Source organism: Hyla sarda, chromosome 6 (assembly GCF_029499605.1).
Source record: "Hyla sarda isolate aHylSar1 chromosome 6, aHylSar1.hap1, whole genome shotgun sequence".
NCBI lineage: Eukaryota > Metazoa > Chordata > Amphibia > Anura > Hylidae > Hyla > Hyla sarda.
The window spans coordinates 166,561,283-166,575,019 of record NC_079194.1 but is presented as its reverse complement, the minus strand read 5'-3'; the positions used below and the strand labels follow the sequence as shown (position 1 = coordinate 166,575,019).

Here is a 13,737-nt window from a genome sequence, read left to right as displayed (position 1 = left end):
CCGTGTTCACGCCCACCCCCTCGTGACATCATGGCCTGCCCCCTCAATGAAAGTCTATGGGAAGGGGGCCGGCCGGGGGCGTGACGTCACGAGGGGGCAGGCGTGATTACGGATGCCCGTACACAGCGTTCGGAACTCAATGTTCTGGACGCTGTGTAGCACAGTAACCCTTTAAGCGAGTGCAGCTCCTGCGCTCGCTTCAAAGCTGCTTAAGAACTCAGGGCATACAGGTACGCCCTAAGTCCTTAAAGGGGTTATCCACCATAAGGTGATTTTAGTACGTACCTGGCAGACAGTAATGGACATGCTTAGGAAGGATCTGCACTTGTCTTGGGGCTAAATGGCTAGGTCATGAGATTACCATAACACTGTGTCTAGCTCATTGTGAACTTGTATTTCCTGTTTGACTTATGTTTTTTTGACAACAAATCCCACAATGCCATTTTCCTCCCTCTCACACATCAGCCACCCCACCCATTTAAACAAAAGACCAGTGGTTTTCAATCAGGGTGCCTCCAGCTGTTGCATTAGTTGCAGATTGATCCCTCCACCCATTGAAGCAGACAGGCTCCCTGTCATCAGCTGACTAGTTAGTCAGGTCTCAGCTGCATTGCAAGCTGGGAAAAATCAGAGACAACAGTCATTTTGTATGCTGGTAAAAATAAATAGTGAGGTGAAAATCACATAAGAATTGTGAGATAACCGTCACACACAGGTACAGACACTATATTATGAACTACACTAAATTCACAGCCCCTTTAGCATAGTCAAATAAAATAAATTCCTTGAATACCCCTTTAAGTACCAGGACACAACCAGGACAGGGGATTAATACTAATATTAATAATGAACCAATTTCAGGAGCACCATATACATTTGATGCCACTGTATTATAGAGAGAAAATACCCTCTTCCAGAACACCAGTATATCAGGACAGTTCGAATCAATATAAAAATAAAAACCTGTACTTCCTCTATACCAACAACAATAAAGGGTTACTCTGGTTTTTAAAAATGTATCCACAGGATAGGGAATAAGTGTCTGATCGCAGGGGGTCCAAAAGCTGGGCCCTGCCGCATTCTCCTCCCCATCGCCCTGGCTCTCCCCATGCACTGAGCGTTGGCCGGACCCCCCGCAATCAGACAATTATCCCATATCCTGTGGATAGAGGATACGTTTTTAAGCACAGGAGTACCCCTTTGGTGGAAGAATAAAACAGGGGTTTTCCAGGCTCCTATATAAGAACACCTTATAGTTTTTTCTTTGCTATTACCGGAAAATTACACTCTGCTAGAATGTTAAGTAGTGAGTGCACAGCCTGTATAAGGGTTCACACGCTAATAACAAGATGCACTACCATTCATTTGAATGGGTCTGCAGACAGCTGCAATTCTGAAACTATTGCGGAGTATCCCCGGACCAATTCAAATGAATGGTAGTGTAACTTGCAGCGGGAAACCCGCTGCTAGTTATTAGCGTGTGAACGCACCCTAACAGGGTTTAATTTTACTGTCCCCTCAAAATAACTCAACACACAGCCATTAATATCTAAACCTTGGCAACAAAAGTGAATACACCACTAAGTGGAAATGTCCAAACTGGGCCTAAAGTATCAATATTTTGTTCGGCATTTTCCAGCACTGACTTAAGGGGTATTCTTGGATTTTTGGTTCTTTGAATGTGAGATAGGAGCAGCAAAGTTAGTCTAGTTACTAATTTACTTCACTTACACGTGTTTGGTGGCTGCTATAAAATTTCTTTGTCTTTCTTTTCCCTGGAAGTAAATTTTCTGCAGCCTACAAAATGAGGGTTGTCTCAGACCTTTCTTATCTTGCTGTGTTGCCCAAAACAGTACGCTGAAAGTGGGCTTGGCTGCTTCATCTGTTTGTGAAGTTAGCCCCCTGATGACATTACCGGAGCACATTCTTCATCACACAGATCATAGCCTATGTGTCAGGTGATGTCTAGCAAGTCGTGTAACCAAAGGGAATTTGGCAATGGAGGGGGTGACTGATGTGTGGGAGAAAAAAAAGTCACCTTCCATCTAGAACGAAAAGGCCCAGATTTATCAAACTGTATCAAGAAAAAATGGAGTGATTTTTCCACAGCAACCAATCACAGATCAGCTAACTAGCTCTGGGAGAGTGAAAGCTGAGCTGTGATTGGTTGCTGTGGAAAAATCACTCTATTTTTTTTCTCTCACATAATGTAATAAATCTGGGTAGAAGATCCTGGGCATTGAGGGAGGCTATGGAAACCGGAAGTTTCCAGTTCTCAAAAACAAGCCAGCAGTGTGATGGTGGACACAGAACACGGCCATTTATCACAAACACAAGCGCAGATCCTTGGTAAGCATATCCATTACTGTATGACACTTAATTACTAAAGTCATCTTATATTGGATAACCCCTTTCAAACTCTTGTGCATGGAGTTCACCAGACCTTCACAGGTTGCCATTAAAATCTTCCGCTCCTCTATGATGATATCACAGAGCTGGTGGATGCTAGAGACCTTGTGCTCCCCCACCTTCTGTTTGAGGATGTCTCACAGATGCTCAATAGTTTTTTGGTCTGGAGACATGCTTGGCCAGTCCTTCACCTTTACCCTCAATCTCTTTAGCAAGGTAGTGGTGGTTTTAGAGGTGTGTTTGGGGTCATTATCATATTGGAATACTGCGTCACGGCCTAGTCTCTGAAGAAGGGGGATCATGCTCTGCTTCAGATTGTCACATTACATTTTGGCGTTAATGGTTCCCTTAATGAACTGTAACTCCCTAGTGCCAACAGCACTCATACAGGCCCAGACTATGACACTCCCACCACCATGTGTGACTATAAGCAAGACACACTTGTCTTTGTACTCCTTACCTGGTTTTCGCCACACTTGCTTGACACCATCTGAACCAAATAAGTTTATCCTGGTCTTATTGGACAACAAGACATGGTTCCAGTAATTCATGTCCTTAATCTGCTTATCTTCTTCAAACTGTTTGCCATGTAGCATATGATCTGAGCACTGACAGGCTAGAGAGTTAAAGGGGTACTTCGCTGGTCAGTGTTTGGAAAAAACTGTTCCGAACGCTGGAGCCGGCATCGGGAGCTTGTGACGTCATATCCCCGCCCCCTCGATGCAAGTCTATGGGAGGGGGCGTGGTTATTGGAGGGGTTACACGCCCCCTCCCATAGACTTCCATTGAGGGGGCGGGGCTATGATGTCACAAGCACCCTGCTCCAGCATTTAGGAACAGTGCTCATTTTTGTTGCTAAGGTTTGGACATTTATGGCTGTGTTTTGAGTTATTTTGAGGGTACACATTAAACACTGTTGTACAGGCTGTGCACTCACTACTTTACATGGTAGCAGTGTTGTCACATAAAGATAAAATAAAATATTTACAAAAATGTGAGGGATGTACAGTACTAAGGTATATGAGATAATGTACTTCACTTCCATCACTCAGCAATGTAAGGGAAGCCAATTAAAATCAGAAATCTGAGCTTTGACCACTATAAGTATCTTAGAAAAAAATCTATTTGAGGATGCCCCAGAAGAATCGGAAGACCGCAAAACAGTTCCATGGCCATTAATAGTCATTGCTTCATTCAGCTCCTGCTGATGTGTCTTTACTGCAGGTGAGTGCCAAGGATCTTTTCTCACATACCCTTATATTAAAAAATCTTATGTTAAAAAAAAAAAAGGGCAGGTAGAGAAACAGGTTGCAATTCGGTACCTACATTAAGTAAAATTCTTGAGGCTTTATTTATACTAAATTTAAATATATTTGAAATGTAAAAAGTGGACTTTAATCAGGTATAAATTAGTTTCTATTATTTATTATTTAAACATGTATTTCCTTTTTTAAGGCTAAAGAAAAATCTGAAGAAAAAGAGACAAGACCAAAACATGTGGCCTCCAGCAGAGACTCTCAGGCTGAGATATTGCAGGCTGCAACAGGTAATGCAGTATGTGTATGATCAGCACTAAATCTGGCCTCCCGATGCCACCCACCATGGATGCTTTACTGACTGATCAGATGTTGTAGAATTCCTGTAGTTTATATCACTGTGTCTATTCAATAACTCATAGTGCCCTTTTGTCTTTTTTACCAGGTGCCCATAGAAGCAATACAGCAGAAGACAAAAAGACCACTGTAAAAGCACCTCAGTGTAGCGGCTCTCAGAACAAAGTTGAGAGCACAGGTGAACAACCTCCTGTAGATACAGTGCAGCACCCAGAAACAGCTCCTCCCCAGGAGCCATGTGCTCAGAAAGTAGCATGCAAAAAAACCGAAGAGAGAAGTATTCATGTTGACCCAAATGTCCCTCACTGTCATTGTTCTCACAGCACCACAGACCAGTGCACCCGGCCTGAAGAACATAAAATACCAGAAGAACCTGGGGGATGTAAAGGCAACCTCAACAGGAAATCAGCCCCCATGGTTTCTCCACCTTGTATAGATGTTCATCTTCCAAGGTAAAGGAATGATACGTTCATTGGGTTTCATGGTGAAGTACTCTGAGGATTATAGCTATGGTTAGATAACTGTTATATGTTGTGAAGTCTCTTTTTATTGAAATGACCTAACATGACCCAATAGTTAAAGGGGTACTCCGGTGGAATTTGTTTTTATTAAATCAACTGGTGGAATTTTTTTTTATTAAATCAACTGGTGCCAAAAAGTTAAACAGATTTGTAAATCAAACATTTGAGAGAGCATAAAAAATCAGCGGCACTCACCACAGACAGCTAGCGACAACTTCTTTATTTCTTAGGCGTGCAGTAAAACATACAGGTGCAGGGAGACAAGGACGCCGGGGAATCTGGCTGACTGGTCACAGCCGTATCGTGCTTCCGCACTTCGTCAGATTTGTAAATTACTTTTAAAAAATTACTATTAAAAAATCTTAATCCTTCCAGTACTTATCAGCTTCTGTACGCTACAGAAGTTCTTTTCTTTTGGAATTTCTTTTCTGTCTGACCACAGTGTTTTCTGCTGACACCTCTGTCCATGGACAGTTCCGGAGACAGACAGAGGTGTCAGCAGAGAGCACTGTGGTCAGACAGAAAAGAAATTCAAAAAGAAAATAACTTCCTCTGTAGTATACAGCAGATGATAAGTACTGGAAAGTGTAAGATTTTTTAATAGAAGTAATTTACAAGTCTGTTTAACTTTTTGTCACCAGTTGATTTAAAAAAAATGTTTTTCCACTGGTGTACCCCTTTAAGAATCAAGTCGACGGCCAATTATGGCTATGAACCTACTGCTAAACTACAGGTCACACACTCTTAGGCTGGGTTCACACACAGTTGGTCGCCATTTTGGAGCTAATTTTGCTCTGTATTTTAAGCAAACCTAGATGGAAAAACTGCAGTGGAAATATTTGCATATGTCTCTGTGTTTAAAACTGCTTCTGCAAACTCCAACAAAAGTACTACCTGTGAACCCATCTATAGGGATATATTTTCAGAAACGGAATCTTTCATGTCTTAAAGGGGTTATCCAGGAAAAAACTTATATATATATATCAACTGGCTCCAGAAAGTTAAACAGATTTGTAAATTACTTCTATTAAAAAATCTTAATTCTTTCAGTACTTATGACCTTCTGAAGTTAAGGTTGTTCTTTTCTGTCTAAATCCTCTCTGATGACACCTGTCTTGGGAAACACCCAGTTTAGAAGCAAATCCCCATAGCAAACCTCTTCTAAACTGGGCGTTTCCCGAGACACGTGTAATCAGAGAGGACTTAGACAGAAAATAACAACCTTAACTTCAGAAGGTCATAAGTACAGAAAGGATTAAGATTTTTTAATAGAAGTACCGTATTTATCGGCGTATAACACGCACTTTTTAGGCTAAAATTTTTAGCCTAAAGTCTATGTGCGTGTTATACGCCGATACACCCCCAGGAAAGGCAGGGGGAGAGAGGCCGTCGCTGCCCGCTTCTCTCCCCCTGCCTTTCCTGGGGTCTAGAGCCCTGCTGCCGGCCCTTCTCTCCCCCTGGCTATCGGCGCCGCTGCCCGTTCTGTCCCCCTGACTATCGGTGCCGGCGCCCCATTGCCGGCGCCGATAGCCAGGGGGAGAGAAGCGGCGCCGACAGCCAGGGGGAGAGAAGGGGCAGCAGCACCCATTGCCGGCGCCGCTGCCCCGTTGCCTCCCCCCATCCCCGGTGGCATAATTACCTGGGTCGGGTCCGCGCTGCTGCAGGCCTCCGGCGTGCGTCCCCGGCGTCGTTGCTATGCGCTGCACGGCGCGGCGCATGACGTCAGTGCGCCGCGCCGTGCATAGCAACGACGCAGGGGACGCGCGCCGGAGGCCTGCAGCAGCGCGGACCCGACCCAGGTAATTATGCCACCGGGGATGGGGGGAGGCAACGGGGCAGCGGCGCCGGCAATGGGTGCCGCTGCCCCTTCTCTCCCCCTGGCTGTCGGCGCCGCTTCTCTCCCCCTGGCTATCAGCGCCGGCAATGGGGTGCCGGTACCGATAGTCAGGGGGACAGAACGGGCAGCGGCGCCGATAGCCAGGGGGAGAGAAGGGCCGGCAGCAGGGCTCTAGACCCCAGGAAAGGCAGGGGGAGAGAAGCGGGCAGCGACTGGCTCTCTCCCCCTGCCTTTCCTGGGGGTGTATCGGGGTATACACGCGCACACACGCACCCTCATTTTACCATGGATATTTGGGTAAAAAACTTTTTTTACCCAAATATCCTTGGTAAAATGAGGGTGCGTGTTATAGGCCGGTGTGTGGTATACCCCGATAAATACGGTAATTTACAAATCTGTTTAACTTTCTGGAGCCAGTTGATATATATAAAAAAGTTTTTTTTCCTGGAATACCCCTTTAAAGTCATCCTTATGTGGAGGGAAAAGAGGAATTCATTATTAGACATACAGTAAGATCTAAGATCATAAAGTCTAATTTTTATATACAATTTTCAAACAAATAACAAAATGATAATGGATGTCTTTGCACCATCTTGTCAAGAATGGTTACTGTCACATGGGATTTGTATCCATAAAGTCAGGTCCATAAATATTGGGACATCGACACAATTCAAAATTTTTTGGCTCTATACACCACCACAATGGATTTGAAATTAAGCAAACAAGATGTGCTTTAACCCCTTAAGGACTCAGCATTTTTCCGTTTTTGCATTTTCATTTTCTCCTCATCACCTTCTAAAAATCATAACGCTTTAAATTTTGCACATAAAATTCCATATTATAGCTTATTTTTTGTGCCACTAATTCTACTTTGCAGTGACATTAGTTATTTTACCAAAAGAATCAATGGGAAAACGGAAAAAAATTAATTGTGCGACAAAATTGAAGAAAAAAATTAATTTTGTAATTTTGGGGGGTTCCATTTCTACGCAGTGCATTTTTTGGTAAAAATGACACCTTATCATTATTCTGTACATCCATACGGTTAAATTTTTTTTTTAGCGGTACCATTTCTGCATTGATCAGACTTTTTGATCGCTTTTTATAAAATTTTTTATGATATAAATACGTTATTTTGGACGTTGGAATTATTTTGCGCGTATGCCATTGACCGTGCAGATTAACTAACGATATATTTTTATAGTTCGGACATTTACTGACGCGGCAATACCACATATGTTTATTTTTATTTACACAGTTTATTTTTTTATGGGAAAAGGGGGGTGATTCAAACTTTTATTAGGGAAGGGGTAATCTTCCCTAATTAACTTTTTTTTTTTCCACTTTTTTTTTGCAGTGTTATAGCTCCCATAGGGGGCTATAACACTGCACACACTGATCTTTTACCCTGATCCCTGCAAAGCCATAGCTTTGCATAGATCAGCGTAATAGGGGGTTGATTGCTCAAGTCTGTAGCTTGGAGCAATCAAGCGCCGATCGGACGTGACGGAGCAAGGAAAGGGGGCCCTCTGCTCGCGTCCTAGCTGATCGGAGCATCGCGATTTTATCGCGATAGTCCCGATTAGCCCAACTGAGCTGCCGAGAAGCTTTTACTTTCAATTTCGACGCGGCGATCAAAGTTGGTCTGAAGGGTTAATAGCACGCGGCACAACGATCTGTGCCGCATGCTATTAGCCCAGGGTCCTGGCTATCAATAGCAGCCGGGACCGACCCAGTGTAATGAGGGGTCATGGTGTGACCCCGTTTTAAACACTGGGACCAGGCGCAGGGCGTACAGGTACGCCCTGCATCCTTAAGAGGTTAACTTCAGACTGGCAGCTTTAATTTGAGGGTATTTACATCCAAATCAGGTGAACAGTGTAGGAATTACAACAGTTTGCATATGTGCCCCCACTTGTTAAGGGGCCAAAAGTAATGGGACAATTGGCTTCTCAGCTGTTGCATGGCATGGTGTGTGTTATTCCCTCATTATCCCAATTACAATGAGATGATAAAAGGTCCAGAGTTCATTTCAAGTGTGGTATTTGTATTTGGAATTTGTTGCTATCAACTCTCAAGATGAGCTCCAAAGAGCTTTCAAGTCATCATTAGGCTGAAAAAACAAAACAAACCCATCAGAGAGACAGCCAAAACATTAGGCATGGCCAAAACAACTGTTTGGAACATTCTTAAAAAGAAGGAACGCACCAGTGAGCTCAGCAACACCAAAAGACCAAGGAAAAAACTGTGGTGGATGACCGAAGAAATTTTCCCTGGTGAAGAAACCCTCTTCACAACAGTTGGCCAGATCAAGAACACTCTCCAGAAGGTAGGTGTATGTGCGTTAAAGTCAACAATCAAGAGAAGATTTGACCAAAGTGAATACAGAGGGTTCACCATAAGATGTAAACCATTGGTGAGCCTCAAAAACAGTTAGGACAGATTAGAGTTTGCCAAACAACATTTAAAAAGCATTCACAGTTCTGGAACAACATCCTATGGACAGATGAGACCAAGATCAACTTGTACCAGAGTGATGGGAAGAGAAGAGTATGGAGAAGGAAAGGAACATGATCATAAGCATACCATCTCATCAGTGAAGCATGGTGGTGGTAGTGTCATGGCATAGTGGGCATCTATGGCTACCAATGGAACTGCTTCTCTTGTATTTATTGATGATGTGACTGCTGACAAAAGCAGCAGGATGAATTCTGAAGTGTTTCAGGTAAAATTATCTGCTCATATTCAGCTTCTGAAATCATTGGACGGTGCTTCACAGTGCAGATGGACAATGACCCAAAGCATACTGCAAAAGCAACCAAAGTGTTTTTTAAGGGAAATAAGTGGAATGTTATGCAATGGCCAAGTCAATCACCTGACCTGAATCCGATTGAGCGTGCATTTCACTTTTCTGAAGACAAAACTGAAGGGAAAATGCCCCAAGAACAAGCAGGAACTGAAGACAGTTGCCGTAGAGGCCTAGCAGAGCATCACCAGGGATGAAACCAAGCGTCTGCTGATGTCTATGCTTTCCAGACTTCAGGCTGTAATTGACTGCAAAGGATTTGCAACCAAGTATTAAAAAGTGAAAGTTTGATTTATGATTATTATTCTGTACCATTACTTTTGGTCCCTTAACAAGTGGGAGGCACATATGCAAACTTTTGTAATTCCTACACTGTTCACCTGATTTGGATGTAAATACCCTTAAATTAAAGCTGACAATATGCAGTTAAAGCACATCTTGTTTTTTTTTTTCATTTCAAATCCATTGTGGTGGTGTATAGAGCCAAAAATGTTAGAATTGTGACGATGTCCCAATATTTATGGACCTGGCTGTATATCCATATACACAATATTATGTAAAAAAAATGCTGCCCTTTCCTACTATCAGTGGTCCCTAAAATCAACACTAGGGATCCAAATTTTAGCAAATACTTTACAACAAAATATTCCTCCATCCTCTGGAACATAGAGGTACAATTTTATAGATTTTTGCAGCTTGGTAGTTCTAATAATATAAAACAGACATCTTATATATTATTAGAACTACCAAGTTGTATTATCTATTCGATCCTCTTAGAACAGTCTACATTAACTCCTACAGTCCTGTTATGTAAAGCAAGAACATCTGTGTGATGATGCCTAAAGTAGTTATTTCTGTGTGCTATGGAAGGTCTGTTGTAGTTAACGTATGTCCCTGCCTGTATGAAAAGTATTCCAATATTCCAGCATGAGACAAAAATAGTCCTATGCTGGAATATTGGAATGTTTATTATAAAGTTCCAGATTATTGTTATTTTTTGTAATTTTCTTTTGAGAAAGATCTAAAAAAGTTTTTTTTTTTTTTTGCAGGGAATCTTGTCAAATTCAAGTGGGAAAAATACAGGTTCCCAGCTCAGAAATCAAGACAAATAAACTAACACAACACAAGAGTAGTCAGGAACTTGCATCTCAGGGAGCAGAAGTTAAAAGTAAGCACAAGCCAGCATCCTCTGCTGCCAAGACAGCAAAGGTTCAGATCTACCAGGGTTCAGCAGAGAAGACAACTGATGTGGACAAAGTACAAGAATATGTAAAAAGTGATGACAAAGAAACTGTTCAAGAATTGAAAAGTGGGGTAAAGCTGGAAAAAAATAACCCGAGTAACAAAGGCTATGACACCGTACAATCAACAGATCAGACACAGGCTTCCAGGTCACCAGATGAAACCACTAAAGTGCCAGAAGCCTCTTCTCTACATATAGTTGGTAGGTAGATACTATGAGATTTATCCATCATGTTGCCAAGTATACAGTTGACAAATTATACAAGTGACGAATTATACCTTATCACCCAGCTACAGTATTTGTAGGATGTGTTTCCATGCTTAGTTTTTTTTTATGGAGTCTTTGATGCCAAATCTAGGAATGGATTTAAAGTGCATCTGTCAGCAATTTTGTGGTAGTAAAACTACTGACAGCTCTAAATAGGCAAAGGGAAGGTCAGTGGTTACATACCTGTGTTCTTGGTCTGGCACTTTGAATGACTGATAAAACATTACTTTAATGTCCTGGCCACACCTGCTAAGAGTTTAAAAGGAGGGCTCTTTCCCCAAGCTCTCTTTAGTGGGGGTGTCCCTGGCCCCGCCTCTCACCAATAGTCGACACTTAAAATTTGAACTTTGCCTGAACAGTGTCCTGAACTGATCTGTTATCTGGAGCTCTTCACTCAGTGCGGTCCTGTACTACAATGTTCTGTCTCTCTTCCTTTATGTAGAGAGGCTGGACAAGGGAAAGCTCTGCATCTTCTTCTGAAATATTCTTACATTGTGGGTGTATGTGTGGGTTGAACCTTTCACAGCTCTCAGCTTTGCCTGGTACATATGACATTACAGAGAACAGTGTAAACAATATAAAATAGTACAAAATCAGCAAAGGCCCATATGACACAATGCCACAGTCTGGAAAGATACTTAACTTTGGCTTCAATAACCACATAAAAAACCTGAAAACACCTTCTAAAATAGAGATTTTTATTGTTCTCCACTGAATTATTTTATTAGTGCCGATCCTGTGGGGGTCTTTGACCTGTTCACTCATGATGTTATTGAGGGCAGGGCTGTACATGACAAGGGCAGAGTCATGATATGAGGAGGGCAATAATTAGAGACATATTAAGAAGGGAGATTCTAAGGATGTGTAATGCTCCTTTACTACTTAAGGTTAAGAAGGGAGATTATGATTGTATTTGAGCTGGTGCAAATCAGCATTTACCTTTAGTTTATGAGACCATTTCCCAGGATTGTGACTTTTCTTTTGTATCGGTTCCAGGTATATGTTTTTAACCCAGTACATGTATTTTGTGGATTATATCCCCATTGTTTCACTTTGTACTATATTTCACTTTGGTCTTTTTGCAGTGCACTGTATCTCTTCAACAGTAAAACAAATGTTAATAAAAAGAGAATTTATAATGACCTGTAATTCTCCTATACTTTCCTACATTAGGCCATGTTCACGTGGCAAAATTTATGTGCGGAATTGCGGGGAAGAATTTTCACCAAAATATACTGCCCATTGATTTCAATGGGATTCTGCAGTTACATTCAGACAGCGGAACTTCTGCATTGCAAAATCTGCCTTCTGCAAAAATATAAGACCAGTCTTATATTTTGTGGAATTCCAAGGTTGAATCCCACAGAAGTCAATGGGGCTTAAAGGGGTACTCCGGTGCTTAGACCTCTTATACCCTATCCAAAGGATAGGGTATAAGATGCCTAATCGCGGGAGTCCCGCCGCTGGGGACCCCCGTGATCATGCACGCGGCACCCTGTTTGTAATCAGTCCCCGGAGCGTGTTCGCTCCGGGAGTGATTACCGGCGACTACAGGGCGGGCGGCGTGTGATGTCACGCCCCGCCCCTGTGTGATGTCACGCTCCGCCCCTCAATGCAAGCCTATGGGAGGGGGCTTGATAGCTGTCACGCCCCCTCCCGTAGGTTTGCATTGAGGGGCGGAGCGTGATATCACACGGGGGCGGGGCATGACGTCACACGCCGCCCGCCCTGTAGTCGCCGGTAATCAGTCCCGGAGCAAACACGCTCCGGGGACTGATTACAAACGGGGTGCCGCGTGCAAGATCACGGGGGTCCCCAGTGGCGGGACTCCCGCGATTAGGCATCTTATACCATATCCTTTGGATAGGGGATAAGATGTCTAAGCACCGGAGTACCCTTTAAATTTCAGCAGAATTCTGTGTTCTGAGAACACAGAAATTCCACCGAGAGTTTGCGCAAATTCGGGAGTTCCACAATTCCATTCAGTAAGCTTTGCTGAACGGAATTTGTGCGGTATTGTGGAAATTCTGCCATGTGAACATACAGTATCCTAAAAACAAAGCCCAAACCTTAGCCATTGTGCTCTGACTCCAACAGTATACCTTACTATATCTCAATATCTATCACTCTCATATTGTTCTGATGCCTGTGGGACTTGTGTATATCATTATCTTACAGATGACTGTCCGCCCCCTCCTGCACCGTTCACCCACCGAATAGTGAGCATCAAGCAAGCCATCTTATCATCCTGCTTCTCAGTGTGCCAGCATGAAGTCCTGGGAGGGTAAGTTGAGGCTCACACAAGAACTTGCAGTGGCATCACTATAGATCCCTGTTTTTGGGTTCCCACCGATATGATTTCCAGTACAAACCACACGTCGCTTTCCTACAGTGCTAAATAAAGTAGTGATGTAGGAGCAGGATACCGAACATTGCTTCACTAAGCTTTGTAATTCAAGATAATAGGAATATGTGTCACAAGCCCTGTGGGATTTGTAATGGCGGTTATATTTATTGTTACCTATTGTTATCTAGAGTGTAAATGACATAAATGACTAAAAGGAAGACTTAAAGGGGTACTCCGCCCCTAGCATCTTATTCCCTATCCAAAGGATAGGGGATAAGATGTCAGATCGCCGGGGTCTTGCTGCTGGGGACCCCAGGGATCGCTGCTGCAGCACCCCGCTATCATTACCGCACAGAGCGAGTTCGCTCTGTGCGTAATGACGGGCGATACAGGGGCCGGAGCAGCGCGACGTCATGGCTCCGCCCCCTCATGACATCACGGCCCGTCCCCTTAATGCAAGTCTATGGCAGGGGGGCGTGATGACCGCCACGCCCCCTCCCATAGACTTGTATTAACGGTGCGGGCCGTGACGTCACGAGGGGCGGAGCCGTGACGTAACGATGCTCCGGCCCCTGTATTGCCCGTCATTACGTGCAGAGCGAACTCACTCTGTGCGGTAATGATAGCGGGGTGCTGCAGCGGGACCCCGGCGATCTGACATCTTATCCCCTATCCTTTGGATAGGGGATAAGAT

General features: G+C 43.4%; 1 protein-coding gene across 4 annotated transcripts in view; it reads left to right on the top strand.

The window, feature by feature from the left end:
• Positions 1-13,737, top strand: part of MYLK3 (myosin light chain kinase 3) — a 107,281-nt gene that overhangs the window by 55,222 nt on the left and 38,322 nt on the right. For all 4 annotated transcript variants that reach the window (XM_056525711.1, XM_056525713.1, XM_056525714.1 and 1 more), the window contains 4 exons: positions 3,865-3,955; positions 4,111-4,474; positions 10,236-10,630; positions 12,875-12,980. In XM_056525711.1, coding sequence (XP_056381686.1) covers positions 3,865-3,955; positions 4,111-4,474; positions 10,236-10,630; positions 12,875-12,980 — 956 coding nt within the window. The remainder of the gene's footprint in view (positions 1-3,864; positions 3,956-4,110; positions 4,475-10,235; positions 10,631-12,874; positions 12,981-13,737) is intronic.